Source organism: Centroberyx affinis, unplaced genomic scaffold, assembly GCF_046629955.1.
Source record: "Centroberyx affinis isolate AG114_WGS23_722 - 3 ecotype Tasmania unplaced genomic scaffold, CSIRO-AGI_Caff_v1 ptg000509l_1, whole genome shotgun sequence".
NCBI classification, from domain to species: Eukaryota; Metazoa; Chordata; class Actinopteri; order Beryciformes; family Berycidae; genus Centroberyx; species Centroberyx affinis.
The window spans coordinates 31,644-52,500 of NW_027279160.1; the positions used below are offsets into that span (position 1 = coordinate 31,644).

At 42.7% G+C, this 20,857-nt stretch overlaps 1 protein-coding gene across 1 annotated transcript in view; it reads left to right on the plus strand.

Moving 5' to 3' along the window:
• Nucleotides 1–6,915: 6,915 nt before the first annotated feature.
• The window catches only part of ablim2 (actin binding LIM protein family, member 2), a 64,430-nt gene continuing 50,488 nt past the window's right edge, over nt 6,916–20,857 (plus strand). Inside the window, exons 1-2 of the mRNA XM_071517652.1 lie at nt 6,916–6,934; nt 8,214–8,399. Of these exons, the coding sequence (XP_071373753.1) occupies nt 6,916–6,934; nt 8,214–8,399 (205 nt within the window). The remainder of the gene's footprint in view (nt 6,935–8,213; nt 8,400–20,857) is intronic.

Sequence of the window (20,857 nt, forward strand, 5' to 3'; positions counted from 1 at the left end):
GTTTTAATTGTATGTGCATTTCCTCATTGTATTTCATTCTTTTTTCTTCTTATTGATTTTATTCACATTTTTATGTATTGCTTACACTTTTATTAGTCTTGTAAAGCACTTAAGTGGTCTATGAATAAGTATTATTTTTATAGTAATAGTAGCAGTAGTAGCAGTAGTAGTAGTAGTAATAGTAGTAGTAGTAGTAGATTCCAATGGAAAAATCTCAGCCCTTGAGAAATCAGTCATTTCCTATCCTCGTCTGTTTATATGACGTGGCCTTTCCTTTATAAGGGCCGTGCCAACAAGGTTGCCTTGGTGTCATTTGCCAGTGAGGTCAGAGGTCAGCTTTCTGTAGTGGTTGACCTCAGGGTCAGAGATCAAATGCTGCTGCGGTCAGGGTGCAGGCGTGACAGCACAGGTGGACGTCAGGGGTGTAGCTCTTATCGTGAGGGGAGCAACAGAAACCATAGCTCATAAAGTCTGTTTATAGTCCTATATGCTAGGTCATTCGTCTTTGGTAATTGCACAACTATTTCTCAGCTCCTTTTCCCAGCTTTTACCATGAGACTTTCATTCAGTAAACTTGGCCTATAAGCTCCGTTCGTGTCTTTTTCTTGGCCTGTGGAGAGGGTGAGATAATGGAGTGGGTTTTGTGTTGGGATGAAGGATAGTAAGACTGAAGTAATGGCTTTTGAAAAGCCAGGTGTAAAGCCAGGTGTCTGCAGGTCCTTCAAATGTCATATTCATTTAGACTCAAGGCCTTAAAAGGTCTTGAATACAGTTGAATAAAGCAGTTTTAAATTTAGTTTTAGAGGACCTAAAAATGTTGTGGTTTCTTGGTGCACAGTTTTTCTGGAGAGAAATCAGCCAGTCATGCACTTTTGTTGTCTACAGTTATTGTTTTCAATTTCACGTTTCACGTGAATGCACTTTATGGCATTTCAGTTGTGGCAACTGAAATGCCATAAAGTCCATTCAAACCTGCATTAAAAAGGTCTTAAAATTCACTTGATTGAACTTACAGACACCCTGTAAAGGAGAAGGTTAGCCTGTGAGCCACTTCTGCTGTAATAGCATTATCCATGCTACATTACATTAAGACCTTGGTTGAAGCAGACAACACAGTAACTAATCATCTAAATCCAAAACCACAAGGCCCAGTAGTTTGTTTTTGGAACTTTTAGAAAATTGTTAGCATGGTAGTTTAGCATAGCAGTCAGTGACCATTTAGCAGATATGGTGCTGACTTGAGCTCTATTCACACAATTTTAATTTTTTTGGAATACGTTCATGTGTTTAAGATGGCATAGGAAAGTGACTGTCCCCAAGGTCATCAGCTTGGCCACCAGTAAGGACTCCTGCCCTGGTAATGTGAGCATTTTGATCCCCTGCCCACCCCCGCCTCCTCTGCAGATGGTTCACACCAGGAATGTTGCAGAGCACCATGGGATCCCCGCGAGCTGAGGGAACGCTCTATTTTTAGGGGGGTGCTGGAGCATGGCTTCTGGAGAAGGAATCTGAGATACGGCTGCCCGTATGTTCCGCTGCGCAACCACAATATTGGCCCGTGGTTCGTTCTTACACTCATACGTGCTGTAGAAGCCTTTTCATGTAGTGGTGTTGACTTGTGCGCTCAGGCAAGAGATAGAGAAGGTGGGTGTCTGTGAGAGAGGGAGCGCTGGAGAGTATATACAGCAATGTCACGGTCATGTCATATCAGACTTTGACGGCCGCTGCTGGGATCGATCTCGAGACCTTCGAACCGCTAGGCTGCCCTGCCACCCCTAATGCTGCGTTCACGTCGTATTGAAAGAAGCGGAAAAACATGATGACATCTCGTTGCTAAAACTAGGAAGGGTTCACGTTTTTAACTCGGAACGGCCACATCCGTAGTGCTAGCCTCTAGCAAAAACTTGTTCGCAATTTATGTTAAAATCAATCGTAAACGGACTGCAGCATATTTTGCTTGCTTTTCGTAAGTAGAGTTGATTGAATTACTGTGAAGACACCGTATTTACTAGGGATGGGTCATGAGTGTTGAATTTTCGAATAGTCATTAAATGATAAAAAATCGAATAGTTTATGCGACTATCATCTTGTCTTAAAAAGTATATTTTCATAGCTTGCTAGTAGTAAATAGCTATGGCTTGATTAGCCCCGAACCGGTCCTTCTCTCGTTTTAACGTTAAAACGAGGGAAGGACCAGTTCGGGGTTGATCTTCGAAGAATGGTCGAATAGTTCCCAGTGAATATCGAATAATATTTTTGCTTGAAATGCCCATCCCTAGTATTTACCATGAATTCAAGCTGCCGACTACGAAAAACTGGGAAATACGGCCTCCTAGTGGTAATTACAAGTAGGACATGCAGGAATTTTTTTGTAGGCTCCGATATCTCCCACTTATCTCCTAAATTATCAGGTTATCTTCAAACTAATGCAATCAACTCTACTTCTGCGGTCCGAAGTAACTTGTTAAGGAGTTGTTGCAAGAGGCTAACGTTTAGCACTGTGTGGGTGTTCCAACGAGTTAAAACGCGTCTACACTTCCTAGCTGTAGCAACAAGATGTCATCGCGTTCTTCCGCTTCTTCCAATACGACATGAATGCGACATTAGGGGTGGCGGGGTGGCCTAGCGGTTCGAAGGTCTCGAGTTCGATCCCAGCAGTGTCCAAGAGCAAAGACATCGCTCCCCTACCTGCTCTGTCATTATAACTCACCCTGGATAAGAGCATCAGCTAAACTCATACTCATGGCACTTGGGAGATAGAGGCCATTTGTCCATGCTGCGTAGCTACACTCCTATGTTTGGGTAAGCGTGCGGTATACATGTGCATGTAGGTGGCAAGCTGCAAACCTCCCTCGATGTTCTGTATGCGTGTGTGTGTGTGTGTTTTCCCAGAGGCTTCCAGTGGTGTGACTACAGATATGTCGCGTCGCATAGCTCAGATAGCTGCCTGGCTGGCGGTGACCTTTGGGACAACGGCATCAGTGGTGGCCGTCAGCCAGAGAACAGGCACCAGAGAGGCTGATTGATGATATGGACAACTGGGCCTGGAGAGGAGAGGAGAGAGAGAGGAGGGGTGGGGGGTGGGGGGGTCACTCTTCCATCCTCCATCAAACACTGAAGACTCATTTCTTCCACAAGTAGCTTACGTCACCCTCTTCCCAATGAATGATCTCCCCTCTCTACGTCCTCTACTTCATCTCTTAAAACCTCGCTTTCCTCTCTCTCTCCTTTGCCCTTATTCCATTTTCCCCAGCACTTCGTGGCCACATGGATATTATGAGGTCATAAAGGCCTTGACCTTTGACCTCCTTTCTGCTGGTTTGTGACATGATCAGAAGTTAATGGGCACTTGGGGCAAAAATGAGGGGGTAAAAAACGAGGAGTACCCTTGGCTGCATTTCCCCCCGTTCACAGTTTATTCATTGAGTTGTCACATTTTCAGGCGCGACTACTGTCCCCTGTGGGCCACCGCAGATTCTGATTTGTGGGAGCCAATGACTGGAGGATTCTTTCCAGTGCATTCTGGGAGAGAAGAATGGAGATTGGAGTTTTTGATCAGCCTGAAGCAGTAGAAACTGTTGGCACTCCGCAAACCACTGCATCAACAAACTAGAAGGGCACTCGGAGAGCGCAGACCTCCGCCAAGGTTCATGCTATTATTGCTTGTTCGTGAGTCGGATCCGGATCTGCTCAAAAATTGAATGGGTTCTTCCTTGGCCCATGCTACACCCTTCCACGAAGTTTCATGAAAATCGGGCCAGTAGTTTTTCCGTAATCCTGCTAACAGACAAACAGACAAACAAACAAACAAATGGCACTGAAAACATAACCTCCTTGGCGGAGGTAAATATGAAAGAACCAATATGGTAAAGGACTCAACAATAGAGAGTGGAAGTTGAACTGACTGCAGAGCTGCACAGTTTCCAGCAGTGGGAAAGAAGTTAAAACTAATCTTAGTCGTACAGATTGAGTGTTTATTTGCAATGCAAATGTATCATTCCAATAAAAATGGCTCTGAAAAGTACCAAAGTGCCCCTAAAGATCCAATGATGAGGGCAAAAAAGGCCTTCTGGAAATCTTAAAATTCTTACTCTGGTGGCTTGTAATTTTGATGATCTAGGACTGTTGCACTCATTGTAAGTCACTTTGGTCAAGAGCTTTCAGCTAAATGCCTGAATTTGAAATGGGTTGAGAGGAATATCCATTATTCATTTGGTCCTCTAACTAGGCTATAACCGTATAAAGCTGCTGTAGGTAAATTTGGGAGGAAAGAGACCAAATCTCTGTGAATTCAAACCAAACACAATGAATGACACACCTCCCACTCCTCCTGGTGAGTGGCAGGAGGAGTGATTGACAGGACGGACCTCAGACTTCTCCTCATTGGTCGGATGGGTTTCCACGCATTTCACTTTGAAATGGGAATAGCAGAGGAATGGGGCAACCGCTGTGTCTGAGATTCCGGCGTAATATCTTGCTTCTCTATTTCTTTTTTGTTTCTTCTAAACGAATGTGAATCCATAAAAGTTACCTACTGCAGCTTTAACTACATTCAGCACACTGTTCTCTGTTACTGAAAGATCCTCGGTCCCTCATTGCAGATCACCTGACCACAAGTGTCTTGGTTAGTGGCAACCTAAATGTCCGTAACAGTCTGCCGGTTCCTACATCTGGCCCAAAGGATCATCCACTGTCTCCTCTTCAGCCCCGCCCTCTTCTTCTATTTGATGTTCAGGATGAGGAAGTAAAGACACAGGATCCCTCCAACAGGTGCAAGGACAGAGCAATGCATGCTGGTCCCCCTTAGCTACCAATCCCTCCCATCTCCCTCCCTCTCTCTCTCTCTCTGTCTCGGACTCTCGTCTTTGCCACATGGTTGCAATCAGACCTTTTGTTTTTTTACGAGGACGCGAGACTTTCCCCTCCTAAATTCTTGTCTTTATTGGCCGGCGTGCCCCACATGTACACGCTCAAGACGGGCGGCTTACACTCCAATAAAGCATCGCGACTTCCTATCCGCAGTGAAATCTCGGACCGAGTGAAAACAGTCAAGCGTCAATCCAAAGAAAACTCAGAGAATTTCCTTACTCTGATGTTTTGATTATATTTGCCGACCTCAGGAATGTCCAGTATCTCCGAGCTGCTCATTTTGCTCGGAACCTTGAAGTGTCCGTTTGAATGAAAGTCAGATTTGGGGATCGGATTGTTGAAAACTCTGGAATTACGCCTGTCTAAATACAGTGAAACTTACACACACACACACACACACACACACACACACACACACCACCAGATGGGGAGGTTATCATCCTAAGGAGATCTAAGGAGGTTCAGGAGGCTATGTTTGTCTTAGACACACACACACACACACACACACACACACACACATTCTCTCACACACATACCGTTTTTACTACTGCAGTTGACTAAGCACTCAAATACATTCTAGTAAACAGAAATTTTTCAAAAAATTTCAAAATGCAAATTAAAGTCAAATTCTAATAGCTGCTTCCAACACTAAATGTAATAAAATACAATACATTCAAATATCACTTTCAGTTTAATCCTCCAACTATCCAGCTATTGTACGCATGAATTCTCCTTATCCATGACAGTCAAAACTATAACTGACTAAAAATAAACAGTTTTCAATAAATAGAAACTAAACTAAACCTAGTGAATCCTGAAACTAAATAAACACTGCACTCTAAAAACTGAATGAATAAATGAATGAATATGCTTATTTGCTTATTTAATTGTGTTTGTTAAAGTGTTAGGGGGAAATAAAATAAAAATAAAAACAAATGCAAAACACAACCCTGGCACACACGCACGCATACACACACATAGTGACATACACACACACACACACTATAAAGCTGAAGAATGGCTTTTTCCCCCACAGAAGGTGAGAGGTTCTTGTAAAACTTGCGAAAGAATGTGTTGCCTCTGTAGGTCTGGCTGGACTGGTGGCAATTTATAGTCACCTCAATGCACCACACACATACACACACACACACACACACACACACACACACACACATGCCACAGAAACACAGAAGTTTGAAGTGGAGTTTCTAGCATGTTTTGATTTAGTAAAGGCTGAACTTGCTGATAGAGAGAGAGAGAGAGAGAGGTGAAATCAGCAATATCAGATATGCCTTTACTGGCTTTGAAACGATTTGCCTCACTGTTTTACATTATTATTGATATTGATATAGTGATTATGCATTTTTGTATAGTACACATTTTCAAACCAGATAATTCAGCATCTCAATATGGTTTGACTGTGTAACTGAATGTACAAACTGCTGCTTTTGGTTTTTGAAGAATGACATTTTGTACAATATTGACTGAATATTGATCTAGAGAGAAACAGGAGAATAAAAGAAAGAAAGAAAAACAGAGAGAGAGAGAAAGAAATAAGAGCGACTTACTGATCAGATTTACCCCAAGTTCAACACTCTCCCCAGTCTTCATTAAGTTCCCTATTGACAGTATATGGTGAGAAGAGTCATGCTACAACAATAGCTGCGAAAATGTGTTGATTATTTTCCCACATTATGGGAAATGGCCCACAATACCGATTGAAGCAAAGCATTGTAGCTCCAGCCAATCTGTTCCTATTTGATTGTTGTTGTTTATAATGAGTCTCATTCATTTTGTTGCCTTCTGCTTTGGCAATGTATGGAATCAACGGTGCCAATGAAACACCCATTGAATTGAGAAAAGTGGAAAGAAGGATAATGACCAGAAACAAGTTCTTGGTCAAACACCAGGAAACGGTCCTGCTCGGCTTGGAGCTATTATCCCAATGTTTCCTCCTCTCTCTCGCTCTCTTTCCCTCTTTATCTGATTCAATTGATGAACTCCCCCCCCCCCCACCCCCTTTTCCAAGCCCAATTACCGGTAACCATGGAAGCCGATGAAACCGGTCAGACAACACAAACTGACAAAGGGGCCTCTCTTATTCGGGGGCTGATCCCCGGTCAGTATTGAAAGGCCCAACGCGGTGACGTGAATCGATGAGTATGCGTGCGTATCGTGTGGCCGGTTAGGATGAAAGGGGGGAGAAGGGCGAGGCGCTGAAAGATGATGTGTTCGGGGTCGGGGGATGCTGTCACGACGTTTCAGCGCTGTCGACATCATTTTCCTTGGCGCGGGCCTTCTCTCCTTCCCCGCAACAGAGGAGGGTCACTGCTGACAAAAAAAAGTCACATGTGAATTCAAAGCACATGTGATTTTTTTTGGACACATATTGGTTTTCATATGTGGACGTGTGAAATTTCCCTGTTTCCCCTGTGAACATGACATTTTCACCTGTTGTCTTTGCATGTGAAGTGAAGTTTTCATATGTGAAGCAAATCCTGTCATGTGTGATGTCAGGTGAAAAAAAAGAAAAAAAAAAATTACATGTGGGGAAAAAATAAACACTTTTCGTCTAAGGATTTTCACATTTGAAGTTAAAATTGTCACTTGTGAAGTCAGAATACAATGTGAAAAACCGTGTTTCCAAAAGGCACATGTGCTTTGAATTCACATGTGACTCTTTTGTAAACATGCTTGGAAAGGGATTGGGAAAATTTCAGGGAAAATCAGTGGTTTTGTGAGAGATGCACAGGCTTTTGTTTGTGTGTGTTTGTGTGTGTTTGTGTGTGTTTGTGTGTGTGAGGGAATCAAAGAGTCACAGATGGAGAGAGAAACAAAGGTTATTGTTGTTTGTTCACATCCTCCCTCGCCCTTGTAGCCCGATATGGGTTTATGAAGGCTGATGCTGATATATTTGGATTGACACAACATTTATGTCAATAATGAAATGTGAAACTACAAAAAAAATAAGGCTTAATTAGATTTGTGCTTTTTATTATGGTAAAAGGACAGTTTTAGTGCTATAAGCTGCACTGTAACCAAAACTCCTGAAGGCCAAAACTGATATAGAAGATATATAGAAGATATATATAGATGATATTTTGTGTGGATATTCAATCTTTCAATTTGACCAGATTCATTCCAAAGAGATCCAGAAAACAGCAAGTATTCAGTGTTTTACATCCTTGTCAGGCTGTAAAAAGCCTCTGAAACAGCATTTAGACCATCATGGGACACTAAAACTCTCCACTGCATTTGGATACACGCTCTACGCACTGTCCTGTATGTACTGGAGTCTGGTCTAACACTCTCTCCCTCTGTCTCTCTCTCTCTCTCTCCTGCAGTGTTTCAGCAGCAGGCTGTCCACAGCCCTCTGGAGCAGCAGAAGCAGAAGCAAGGAGGAGGAGGAGGAGGAGGGGGAGGAGGAGGAGGAGGCCCCATCCCCTGTCAGAACTGTGGGAAGCCCTGCAAGGGGGAGGCGCTCCGGGTCCAGAACAAACACTTCCACATCAAGTGCTTCGTCTGTAAAGGTAACAGCCCACCCTGACCTCTCACCGCAGAGCCAAAACCCCTCAGTCTTGGGAAAGACCGCATCTTAGACTTGCAGTTTGGTTGTAAAAGGCAAAAACATCCGAAAAATATTGTAATGTTTTCCAGTAGGACAGGTGCTAATATGAACCTTTCTTAGCAGAAAAGGTACTCATATAGATTTTTATCAGTAGATGTGGACTGATTTGTACATTTTTAGCAGAAACTGAACTAATATGTATCTTTGTAGCAGTAAAGGACCTTTTTCTTTTAAAAGATACTGATACAGATGTTCATGTAGAAAAGCTAATATGTGCTTTTTTGGAGAAAAGATACTGATATGGACTCTTTGAAGTAGAAAATATACAAATATAGAGCTGTTTTGGGAGAAATGTACTAATGATGACCTTTTCGAAGTACAGGTAGAAACTATAGGCCTTCTAATATGGACTGTTTTTTGTGAAAAAGATACTAATATGGACCTTATAAAGTAGAATTGGCACAAACGTGGACCTTTTGAAGTAGAATGGATACTAATATGGACCTTTTAAAGTAGAAAGGATACTTTAGGAATATAGGTCTTTTGAAGTAGAACATTTTGGATGGATGTACCAACTTATATAGGATAGTGACCCAGTGACAAAGCTGCACACTATCATGCCTTTTATGCACCTTGCAATGAATCAACCTTGAGTACAAATTGAGAAGAGGCCAATATCAATTTAATAGACCTTTCTGACAGATATTGCATCTCCATTCTTGTATAGTCATTTGTAATCACATTGTCATTAGATAGTTCATAACCTTGTGAGCTGCTCTTCAAGGCACAAATACTGATTTTTCCACAGAAAGCCAACAGCACACAACTGTTTTACAATGTCAGGCAGAGTGTCAGGCACAATGTAAAGGCAACAGGTCAGTCAGGTCATAGATAGATAGATGAGGGTTACTTTAGTACAAGTGTGTGTGTGTGTGTGTGTTGGGGGGGAGGGTGTGTATGAGGGTGTTAGTGCAAGTGTCAGATATTTTGGACATGAGTGTGTCTTGTGTTTGCATGTGTGTGTGCTTGTGGATGGGTGCGGGTGTTGGATTTTTTGCATGTGATTGTACTCAGCATGTGTGTGAGTGTGTGTGTGTGTGTGTGTGTGTGTGTGTGTGAGTGTGTGCGCGCGCCCCTCCCAGCCCGGTCTCTCACCACGAGCCTTGTGTCGGGCCGCTGTTGTTATCAACACACACTCCGGTTGCTAGGCTACCGGCGGGGTCGCTACAACGTCGGCGGCTTCCTGGACTTTATCGCCTTTATTCTTACATTGGCCGACAGACTCCCCGTCTGCACATTCCTTCACCGCCCCTCCTCCACCTCCTCCACCTCCTCCTCCTCTGTGAACGAGGGGTGAAGGAGCAAATCCAGAGTGTGTCCAGTCCCGCGGCGTCTTGGCGGTGATGACACATAGACCAGCTGTAAAGAATAATCAGTTTATTGTAATGTGATCTCAGCTCTCTGGCTCCCTAGTTGATCAGTAAAATGCCTTCATCTCTTCTCACAGAAGAGATGAAATATTTTAACTTGAAACGGGTCAAATTTGACCCAAACACTATAGGAGGGTTAATGTGTGTTAACAGAATATTGAACTGGGGAACATAGGACCTGGGAACATAGGACCCTGGGAACATAAGACCCTGGGAGCATAGATATGCTCCCCTAGCTTGTGTTAGCAACTGCTAGCAAACATAGCTTGGGCCTATATTACATACATACATAGAAGCACTGCTTATACGCGATGTTAGTACAAAATGCCAGACTGGGTGGTGTCTTACCATCATAAAAAGGTTCCACTATATATTTATCACCATACATCACTGTGTAGCAGCAGTTAATGTAAGCTAATGGATGAACAACCCAACCTTAACTTTGTTCTCTCTAAATTTATTTGCATATCACAAGATGATTATGGGAGTTGTGTGGAAAAATGTAGCTAAAATTCATAGCTAAAGTGACATTTTCACAACTTCTGCTTCCTTTTATTAATTAGATATTGCTCAATATAGAACAGACCTGATTTGAGGATTTTTTTACCACACCATGATGCAGTTTGATAGCGTTCAGCTATAGAGGAGTTTAGTGCCTCATCCCTTAACTGAGTTGAATTTGGCTCTTGAACACTGGAGTGCAGTGGCAAAAAGTAGGAGGATTGAATCCAGTGGATAATCCTCTCTGGGCTTAATGTTCACCCCCCTCTGTCTTTTGTCAGAACGTTTCCCTCTTTCATGGGGAGCTTTTAAGGAATGAGCAAATTGTGGCGATTACACGCCTCGGGTCGCGCACGTTACTTTTTTGACGTTGTACGTATTCATCAGATGTTAATACTTGAAAGTCATTATTTCCCAATTACCAGAGGTTGTGATTAAAAGTGTTTCTTGTTGACTAAAGTCGTTTGGCTCCCTTTCAGAGCGGCTTAATTAGGAAGCGTGCGGCTGGTTAATGAAATGCCAGGCATTCAGGAGGCGTATTAATACCATGTAACTCAACAGTAAGCAGAGCTATGTAGGAGTACTGCTAACCCCACCCAGTTCAATTACACAAGAACACTGCTGGCTCATGGGCCATACAGGGATACACTCAGGCATGCACACACACACACCAGAAAACCCCCGGCCATCCCTCCCATCCATAAATCCAAAGCATGCGCGCATAAATTGAATTTCCAACTAATTAAATGTGCTCTGATTGTCCGGGCGTCGCGAGGCGAGGGTCGGGGCGGGGAGTCGGGTTGGGCAGTTTGCTATTAAAACCTCCAGATGTGGAATCTAAACCTCAGCGATGGAAACAAAATAAACCGTAACAGGCGGACCGGGGGATCCGATTCCTCCGTCTTCAGTTCAAACCCTGGACATCAAAGGGGATGAGGAGACATCTGACCCGGTGACGGCGGGCCTTTCTCCGGCTGTAGCCAAGTTCAACACAGTAGCGGTCACTCAGGAGTTAGGCTTTGAATTGAACACATCTCTTTGATAAAAAATCGGGTGAAATATCTTCCCCCTACGAGTCAAACGTCTTTGATTTGTGGACCGTTAACGCACTCCATCCAGGTGTACCCGACCTCTTGACCGACCGCACTCAAAGTCTCTTAAAGATTAACCTGGAAAGGAACCAAGCCTTTTGACCCCTCTCTGTATTCCTGTATTAGCGCCAATTACATCCAGCCTGGGTGTTAGCCAGCGGGGCTAATAGCGCCAGATCTGAAGAGGGGAAGCATCAACGCTTTGCTAGCCATGCGTAATTAACACCAGGCGATGAAGGGGATTGAATTCATGTGAGTTAATGTTAGCCCCTTTAGTGTTGGCCTGATATCAAGGTAGTCCTGGAGCGCTAATAGTAAAAACAACCTCTGTGTTTTTTTTTAGCAACATCTACACAGTTGCATTATTAAAGCCAAGGGAAAACCGATAGTTAGCATTGAAAACATATTCTTCACTCTTTAACTGGTAGATATCCCTACAAAGACTGACAGTATGCAACAGCTAAACATGAGTTTTACATGGTAATTAGGGCTGCAAAGGTTTTGTCTACTTTAATAATGCCTGTAGCCGCTGGTATACTGTAAAATGAACTGTGGTAAGGTGTTTCCAATTAGCTTACTTATAATACACCGAGAAACTATGCATATAAACCTACAACTAGGGATGTAGCGGTTACCCTCCTTTTTATTTGTGGGAATAGTTTATGCACCTTTTTAGGCTGACATGAACCTTTATCACCTAAATTCAAACAGGTGTAAGTTATATAAAGATAGGGTCTTTTAAAGATCCAGTGCAACTAACACAATGAGCATAATTTTTTTTCATTTTTTGATGGTTAGATGGTACAAAGTTTCTAGGACTAAGTGAGAGCCGAACCTTCCACTGCAGACAACATTTCTATTCTGTCTTTGGGAAAATATCCAGTGGTGGACAGAGATTTTGGCTAGTTTGGCAAGTAGCTGGCTGACTATGGGACACATTAACTATGCATTCTGTCAACCAATCAGAGCATTCGTTAAAACCTGGGTGTTGGTGACATCATTTACACCAGGAAGCAGATTGTCATTCTAAATCTGTTTGATTATGTTGACAACCAGAGAGAGTTTTCCAAAGGGCGTTCGTCAAATTTCCACAAAATTTTACATGAACTTTATCTTTTGTTAAATTATATATGAAATTGAGAAATGCAATTCTCATTGCACTGCACCTTTAAGTAAAAAAAAAACAAAGTTAATGCTTGTTTATGTTGGTGATTGTTTGTCTCATGATGATGAGTTTACCCACCTTTTTATTTACTGCTACACCACCACTCCTCCTACATCCTGCATTGTAGCCTTAAGCGCCGAAGCCTTTAACGAACACTAATTGATGTTTTCATGGTGGCGGCTATCAACACCTAGCTTTGCGGTGGAGGTTGGAGGAAGTGTGTTTTATTTAGGCGACCGACTGCGTCTGGCTCTGTGCGTCCTGTTATGTCTTGCCTCTCAGACGCCTTAAGCCGACGGTGAGACGCGGTCGAGCGGGCGAGAGCTGCAGACGTAACGGCTTGGCAAAGCGGCCCGAGACAGACTTTCATCCCTAATCTGTTTTTCTAGCTCTCGCGAAGAGCCGTCACATCATCGCACGAGCATTCGAATGCAGCGGGGGAATACTCGGCCGCCAGTAAAACAAATGCGGACACACCCGAGCGTAGGCAGGCTTCCATGCAAATGGGTGATTGTAGAGTATTGGAGCTGGAATGAACATATGGAAATGCTCTTCTATCTCTCTCTCTCTCTCTCTCTCTCTCTCCACCCTCTCTTTCATTCACACATTCACATAAACACACACAAACACAAAGACAGGAGCTGGATGTTTTATTATGCTCAGTTTTATGCTCTATAAAGCTGTCTTTTCCTCATAGTAGGTGTAGTGGCTGCCAAACCAAAATATAGCCAATTATGCTGCATTCATGTCCTATGGGAATGATAGTAAATATGTGTTTCCTGCTTGAAAATACCATTCACCTCAGTTTTCAGGTGGTGAATACTACTACAAAATACTGTTCACCTCATTTTTCAGATGGTGAATACTACTAAAAATACTGTTCACCTCAGTTTCCAGATGGTAAATACTTCTAAAAATACTGTTCATCTCAGTTTTCAGATGGTAAATACTACTAAAAATACTGTTCATCTCAGTTTTCAGATTGTAAATACTACAGAAAATACTGTTCATCTCAGCTTCCAGATGGTAAATACTATAGAAAATACTGTTCACCTCAGCTTTCAGATGGTAAATACTACAGAAAATACTGTTCACCTCAGCTTCCACATGATAAATACTACTAAAAATACTGTTCACCTCAGTTTTCTGGTGGTAAATACTATGTGGGATCTTGAATTCTGAAGTCATCAAAACAGAAATACCTAGTCACTAGTCATGTGTAATTTAAAATAAATTTAACCAAATGGACAGTTTTCATGATCTCTGCCATGTCTTTCATGAAGTTATTTTGTGATCAAAACTCCCATCCCATGACATCATACGTGGTTTGACATTTCAATGTTTGGTTTGCTGTAAAGCTTGAACTCAAATGCATCACTCACTAAGTGCATGTGTGTCAAGTGTGAAAAAGCTGATCAGGAGCAACCAAAGTCTACAGAAAACGTCCCTTTTAGCGTTCCGTTGCAGGGTTCAAACACAACTTGAACTTTGAACGCTTATAAATCATCCCGACATTTATTTTTCCCATATGCCGTGAACGCAGCATGCTGTACTCCCAGCAGCAGGGAAGTGGTTCACTGGTCCTGTCCTTTGTTCTTCTTGTGGATCTACTAGGACTCCATCCACTTTACACAGTTTGCATTCCCGACTCCTTTATTAAATCATGGGTTCACATTCTTGTAAATAGATGAGTTTTTTTTTAGATCTACACACGGCACAAAAAGGTCACTGACTTCCAGCGATAGCATTACTCCAGGTCGTTATTCTAACCCGGGCCCGAATGTGTTTCTTCCTGGAAGTCAGCGTGCTAAACGGACGCTGTTAGCCACATGTTTGAGGGAACTGCCGGTCAGATCAGCGGTGTTACAATAGCAGCTGGTTGTGATGTTCTCACTGGGGTGTTGGCTGTTGGACTGTCTGCTTCTTGGAAGCAGGCTGACCAGAACAGATCCAGTGGGGGGGGGGGATATGTGTGTGTGTGTGTGTCTTCGTCATTCAGCCAGAGGTGCTGACCTCACACATGTACGGGGGAGGGAAGAGCTTTCATGACTATTGGTTGCGTCACTATTGTGTTATATCAATCAGCGATAGAGAGCAGCACAACAGACATATGTTGTCCCAATATTCAATATCTTTAAATTTGACTCTCCTTTATGCTTGGCAGGGTGGAAAAGCCTCTGAAACAGCATTTAGACCATCATGGGACACTGAAACTCTCCATTGAAAGCCATACTATGCCATACTACTATGGAAGTCTTTTAGGTGGGTTAGCAGCACTTTAAGGTAGAGTGAGGCAGGTTTTATAGACGGATATCCCTAAAAAACCAAAGGAACCTCCATCATATCAAAGGTGGACGACTTTTAATAAACAGCCAATATACGCTCCATATGTCTGCTAACTGATATATCGGTCTAACCCCGGCATGTACGCACCTGCAGTCTCAGGAAAAGCTCCAAGGTTTTGTTTTATGCCTCCTAGCTGACCCGAGTCTGGGACTTTTAATGAAACTGAACAGCTAGACACAAACCCAACCAAAACTGCTCATTAAATCTCAGTCTCAGGCAAGCGGAGGAAACAGCGTGTGCGTTATGAGATATACCCCAGTGATATAGACAATAGACAGACTTTAATGCGTGTCCTCCCTTGGCTATTGCCTCATTAGACGCCTGCTAGCACTTTAGACCAGTGGAGTGGGAGGCAGGGAGTCGTTCGGGGCTCCATAGGGCTGTTCGGCTTGTCAGAAGTATCGACCTTGGATTTTTTAATGTTTTTTTTTTCATCCTGTAGCTGGTGAAATCGATGGCGGCAGGCTTAAAACTGTACAGTCAAGGTCATGCTATAGACATTCATGCACAAACGCACATGCATGGATTGAGAGTCAGTGCAAAACATGAGGTACAGTCAAGGTCACACACTCCTGGCAGTAAGCACATACCATATATATATTTAACCTGGTGCACACACACACACACACACATGTGCATTGAGTCATTGTAAAACATGAGGTACACTGAAGGTCACACACTCAATGCAGCAAGCGCACAGCACATATATATTTCATACGACAGCATATCATGTCCGTAAATAAGGTCTTTTGGGGGTGTGGTGTATCGGAAACACACACACGCACACATACACATACACACACACACATACACTGTCTCTCTCTCTCTGTCTCTTTCACACACACACACACACACACACACACACACACGGACTGGACAGGCCTCTTCAGATGTGTCCGTCCGTTTTAATTCTCCACAGCAGGCTCAAGGCCGGCAGAATTGGATTAGCCCAAATGACATCTAAATGACATGCAAATTCAATTCCTTTGTACGGTGCTGCATCCTGTGTTCCCCTTCTCTAGTGGAGCGAGTGGCCGACACACACACACACACACACACACACACACACACACACACACAGAATGCATGAATAAGCATGTCTGTGTCGCGTCTGGATTATTTGATATATCTCCTGTAAATCCCTTTGAATCCATCATTTGAGCTTTCTTTCTCCCTGGGCCGAGTGTGTTCAGTACATGAAAACAGATGAATTGAAATTGACTGTCCCATTCAAGCTTGTAGTTCCCTCACCAATTTCCACTGTCTGACTGAACTGGCCTTTGATATTAGCGGCGTGGAGGATACAACAGCACATTGAAGTCCTCCGAGAGCCTCCGAGAGTACATTCATATTATGTAAGTGGCTTCGCGCCGCATGAGATAAGCCTTCGGAGATGGAAGTAATCAGTTTCCTCTGAAGCAACCTGCCTGCCGGCCGTGGAAAATGTCATAATCGCTTTCCGACTGCACTGTAACCTTTGCGCCGTCTTCACACACACACGCAATCTGAGACACAATACTGTCTGCCCATTGGACAATGAATGTATGTAATGTGTATGTGTGCACAAGAGCAGGAGGGGGGGGGGGGGAGTATGTGTAGAGAATCAATGTTACTTTACTTTTCTAGATTTTTCTGGTTGTATTTCCTGGTTGTATTGTAGGCTTTCCATTTGCAAAACATCTCCTAGCTAACACATATACGACCTTCGGCGCATTAGAGAAATAATGTCTAAATATAGGCTAGAAAAAGTGAGATACTTGAAAAAATAGTTGTCAATAGTCTGATGAGGTAGATTTGTTTCCAATTCTACAATAAACTGTCTTGTCTTTAGCCATATTCTCTACTCCAAAACACTCTGAGTTAGCTTGACTAGCTAACCAGCTACCTAGCCAACAGGCTAATTTAGCAAACCAATGTTCATGTTACCATGCAACTAGCCACTAGTAATGCTAGCTTCTACTATTCGCTAACTATTAGCTAGCATGCAAATCAAATGTGTTTACAACAATGGTTAGAAATTATAAGAGAGATTTATACTATGGAAAAAATGACCTATCGGCTTAGAGTGAGAGAAAATGTTTTTGTTAGTAAATGGAAGAAATGGATGATTTATGACAGTGGAAACTGCTTATGGACTAACTGATATATAAATTTCAAGATACTGGATTTGTATACGTCCTTCTTCGATAATGGACACTTGTAACCATGGCTGTTTTGTTTTTGTTTTCTGTTTATTTTGTTTGCTTCTGTTTTCTTTTTCTATCTTTCTAGTTGTAAAAAAGTCATAAGTCAACATACACAATACTTTTGGTTGTATGCACAAACAAAAACTCAATAAATATTAAAGTTAAAAAAAAAAATGTGTTTACAACAAGACAGTGATGGTTAGCTATGGTTAGCTAGCTAACAAGTTATTATTTAAGCACAACATCGATTAGATGTCAGTGACGAAATGATCAGTTCCCCGTCAAAAACAACACAGAAAGTAAGCAGTCTGTTGCCCAAAAGCTGAGAACTTTCAATATGGCCGCCAGTGGGTGCGGTATGCCGCTCATTACACCCCTTATGTCATTGTATATTTACTCCTTGGCTCTAACATGTGGTTAATTTGAGATAATGCCTCCCTTATGAAGATTAATAGCACTTAAGTGTCAACATTACTGAAAGATATATTATGGTTTTGTCAGTTGGATCTGCACCATTTCACAGTTTTTCCTTGTATTCCCTCGGTGGCTACAAAAATTCTAAACTCATCTTTAACTTCAACACTAGAATGGCCAAGTGATTTCGGGGGCAGAGGAGCAGGCCAACAAGCTGTCAGTCTAAGGGGGTGAATGTAACTCAAACTATTATTTCCTTGCTTGATTTTGAAAATCTAACCACACTGGTTTGTGCGGAAATATGATTTAGGAAAAGTCAGGAAGGGACATTTTGAAAGCTTTCCGTGCTAAAATTGAAAACAGCAGTCAACTGACAGCGGCTTGGCCTAGTGTTAAGACAATATATTTTTATTCCAGTAAAAAAAAAAATCACTTTCAATTCATCAAACTGCATCTAGTGAAGCTCCATACAGAAGCTACTGGGTTGAGTTGTAACAGAAAATCACGAGTCACTTCTCCCTCAAACTATTCACACAGTGGTATTATCATTACAGATAAACCCCCCCTCCCCACACACACACACACACTCCATGCCACCGCAGACCCAGGAGTTCAAAAGGTCCAGCTCTCTTGGATGTACGCTGCGATTGTGGGAGTTTTTATATTCCTGCAGGCGAGCTGCCCGACACATTCTGTTCTCAAAACGACTAATTAGCCTCATCGTGATCTCACCCGCCGGCCTCGAGCTGCCGAGCGAACACACACCCTCTGTTGTCATGGGGCTGGAATGCTTTTCGGAGTGATGAAATCGCTGCTCGGAAACCATTTAATTGGGTTTGGGTTAGGGTTTTGGAAAGCTGATACTGATGCTTTTGTATTGAAACTGGCTGATATTTCGATATTTGACCATTTCCGTGCCCCAAAAAGTTGCAAGTATGCACTGTTTCCCGGCAGAATTGTATTCTTGTCAGGGTGGAAAAGCCTCTGAAACAGCATTTAGATCATCATGACCCACACACACACATACACACACACACACACCACCAACCCTCCACCTGCCTTTTAACACATCCAAAACGAACAAGGGATTAGAGAACAGCGGGTATAAGAGGGATGAGAGGAAGATAACATCGGCGGTTTCCATTAGTGATGAAGGCGAGCGGGAAGCGAGAACATCCTCCCGTCTTCCCCTTCTGCCGGTGCCGTCGGTGAACCGGACTCACTTACGTAACTGCACTCACACACACACACACACACACACACACACAAACACACACACACACGGGGAAATAGAGCATCTTCATCTTCATTTGCGTTAGAAGCCGGTTGACAGTAACGCTGGGGCTGTTCTGCTGCGTTGGAGATGAAAAGAAGAATGTAAAACGACTGGATGTGCTGTCACTTCGAGTAGAGCGAGATGCTTTTCGGTGGTATAAAGTCTCTGAATGATAAACGGGCTGCATCCTTAGCTCATATGAACAGTTACAGTATGGTACAGTAAGGAGAGGAGTGGAGTCTGCTATCTGGCAATGCAGATAGAAATATACAGAGGATTGAAAGAGGAGATGACAAGAAGCTCCACTCAGGACTCTGATTGAGGATTTCTGTCTGCTTCAGCCTCTTCTATATGTCTATTTCTATGTCGGTCAGTTCAGTTCAGTGACTCTATCGGCTGTTTATCAGGAACAACACTGCCAAAGCATACAGAATGCAAATTTTCAAAAGTCAGCAAACCTAGATTCTCCTTTTAGCAAACCTATCCTTTTCAAGCTCAGGTTACCAGCTCATATTTTAGATATTTGTATTCTACAGATTCTACACATATCAACAATAGCATGTGAAAGCACAGTGGCATATAAAAGCAATTCAATACATTCAATATAACTGAAATACAGTATAGGACATTGGGAGGGATGGGGGAGCATCTCTCTCTCTCTCTCTCTCTCTCTCTCTCTCTCTCTCTCGCTCTCTCTCTCTCCCTCTCTCTCTCTATTAAATGGTTCTTTACAGTGCCATAAAGTGTCGGCTATGATACAAACCTATAGAACCATTTTCTGGCACTATATAGAGCCATTTTTGTTAAGAGTGTACTCCAAAATTATCCTAGTATAGCTACACTCTTAACAAAAAGGGTTCTATTCAGTACCAGGGAATGGCTCTTTAAGCTTGTACCAAATCAGAACCTTTTTTGATGCTGTAATGAACCATTTTAGACAGATTCCCCATTGCACCATGATCAAATGGTTCCATATAGAACCTTTATGGTGCTGCAAAGAACCATTTAAAAACATAAATGATACAAACAAGCAAGAACCAAACTAGTTGTTCCCCCTCTATTCTGATTTAACAGGCTTTTTTTTTCATTTTGACAAATCAGAGAGTCCGATCCAAAGAACTGTCCTTTTTCTGGGTGTAGTTGTGTATCTCCTCTTCCCTCCATCCGCCCAGCTTTCCACTCTGCTGTTGTTCTCTCCGGCATTATCTCATTCTAGACACAATGCCAGCCATCTGAACCGGATGTAAGGGAGCCGGCAGCAGCCGCTGGAAAGTATGCCGTCCACTTCCTGACAAAACATTCCCGGCCGTATTGTTGTGGTTGTTTTATTGGCTGTAGCCGTAACCCTGGGAGAGCCTGATAAAGAGAATAAAGTTAATGGTGCAAACGGTGGACAAAGGTTGTCCAACATGTCGGTCAAAGTTTTTACAAGTGGATAACGGCTGGGAGAGTTCGGCCATTACGCAACTAGCAGGGAAATGTGAAAGGTTGACGTTCCAGATATGGGAATTTAGCAAAGAGCAAAACAAAACTTGTGAACCTTGTTTCTCCATAAGGACGTTTCTAAGAATGATGTTCTGGATTGACAGAATGGATTTTGAATGGTAATACTTTGCCAGAACATGTAGCATCATGTAAACTTTAGGAAACACGACAGAAGAAACAAAGGAGTTATGATGTTTCGTACAACAGTGATGAACAGAAGACTTAGTTTGCTGTGTAAATGCATGTTTTCTGTCACTTTAGGCTTGTTCCTCTAGGCACAAACTTGTAGGCAGATGGATGGATGCAGTGTTTACCTCTCATTCATTCAGTTTTGCAACGCCACAGCAAGACATATTGCCACTACTGCCAGAGAGAATGTGAAAATACACAAAAAGAATAACACACAATTTAGCCCAAAGGCCAAAACCTTAGGATTTGTGCTTTTATCAAAGTAAAAAGAGAGTTTTAGTGCTGTAAGCTGCATTATAACCCAAAACCCAGAACAACGAGGGTGCAACCTACACTG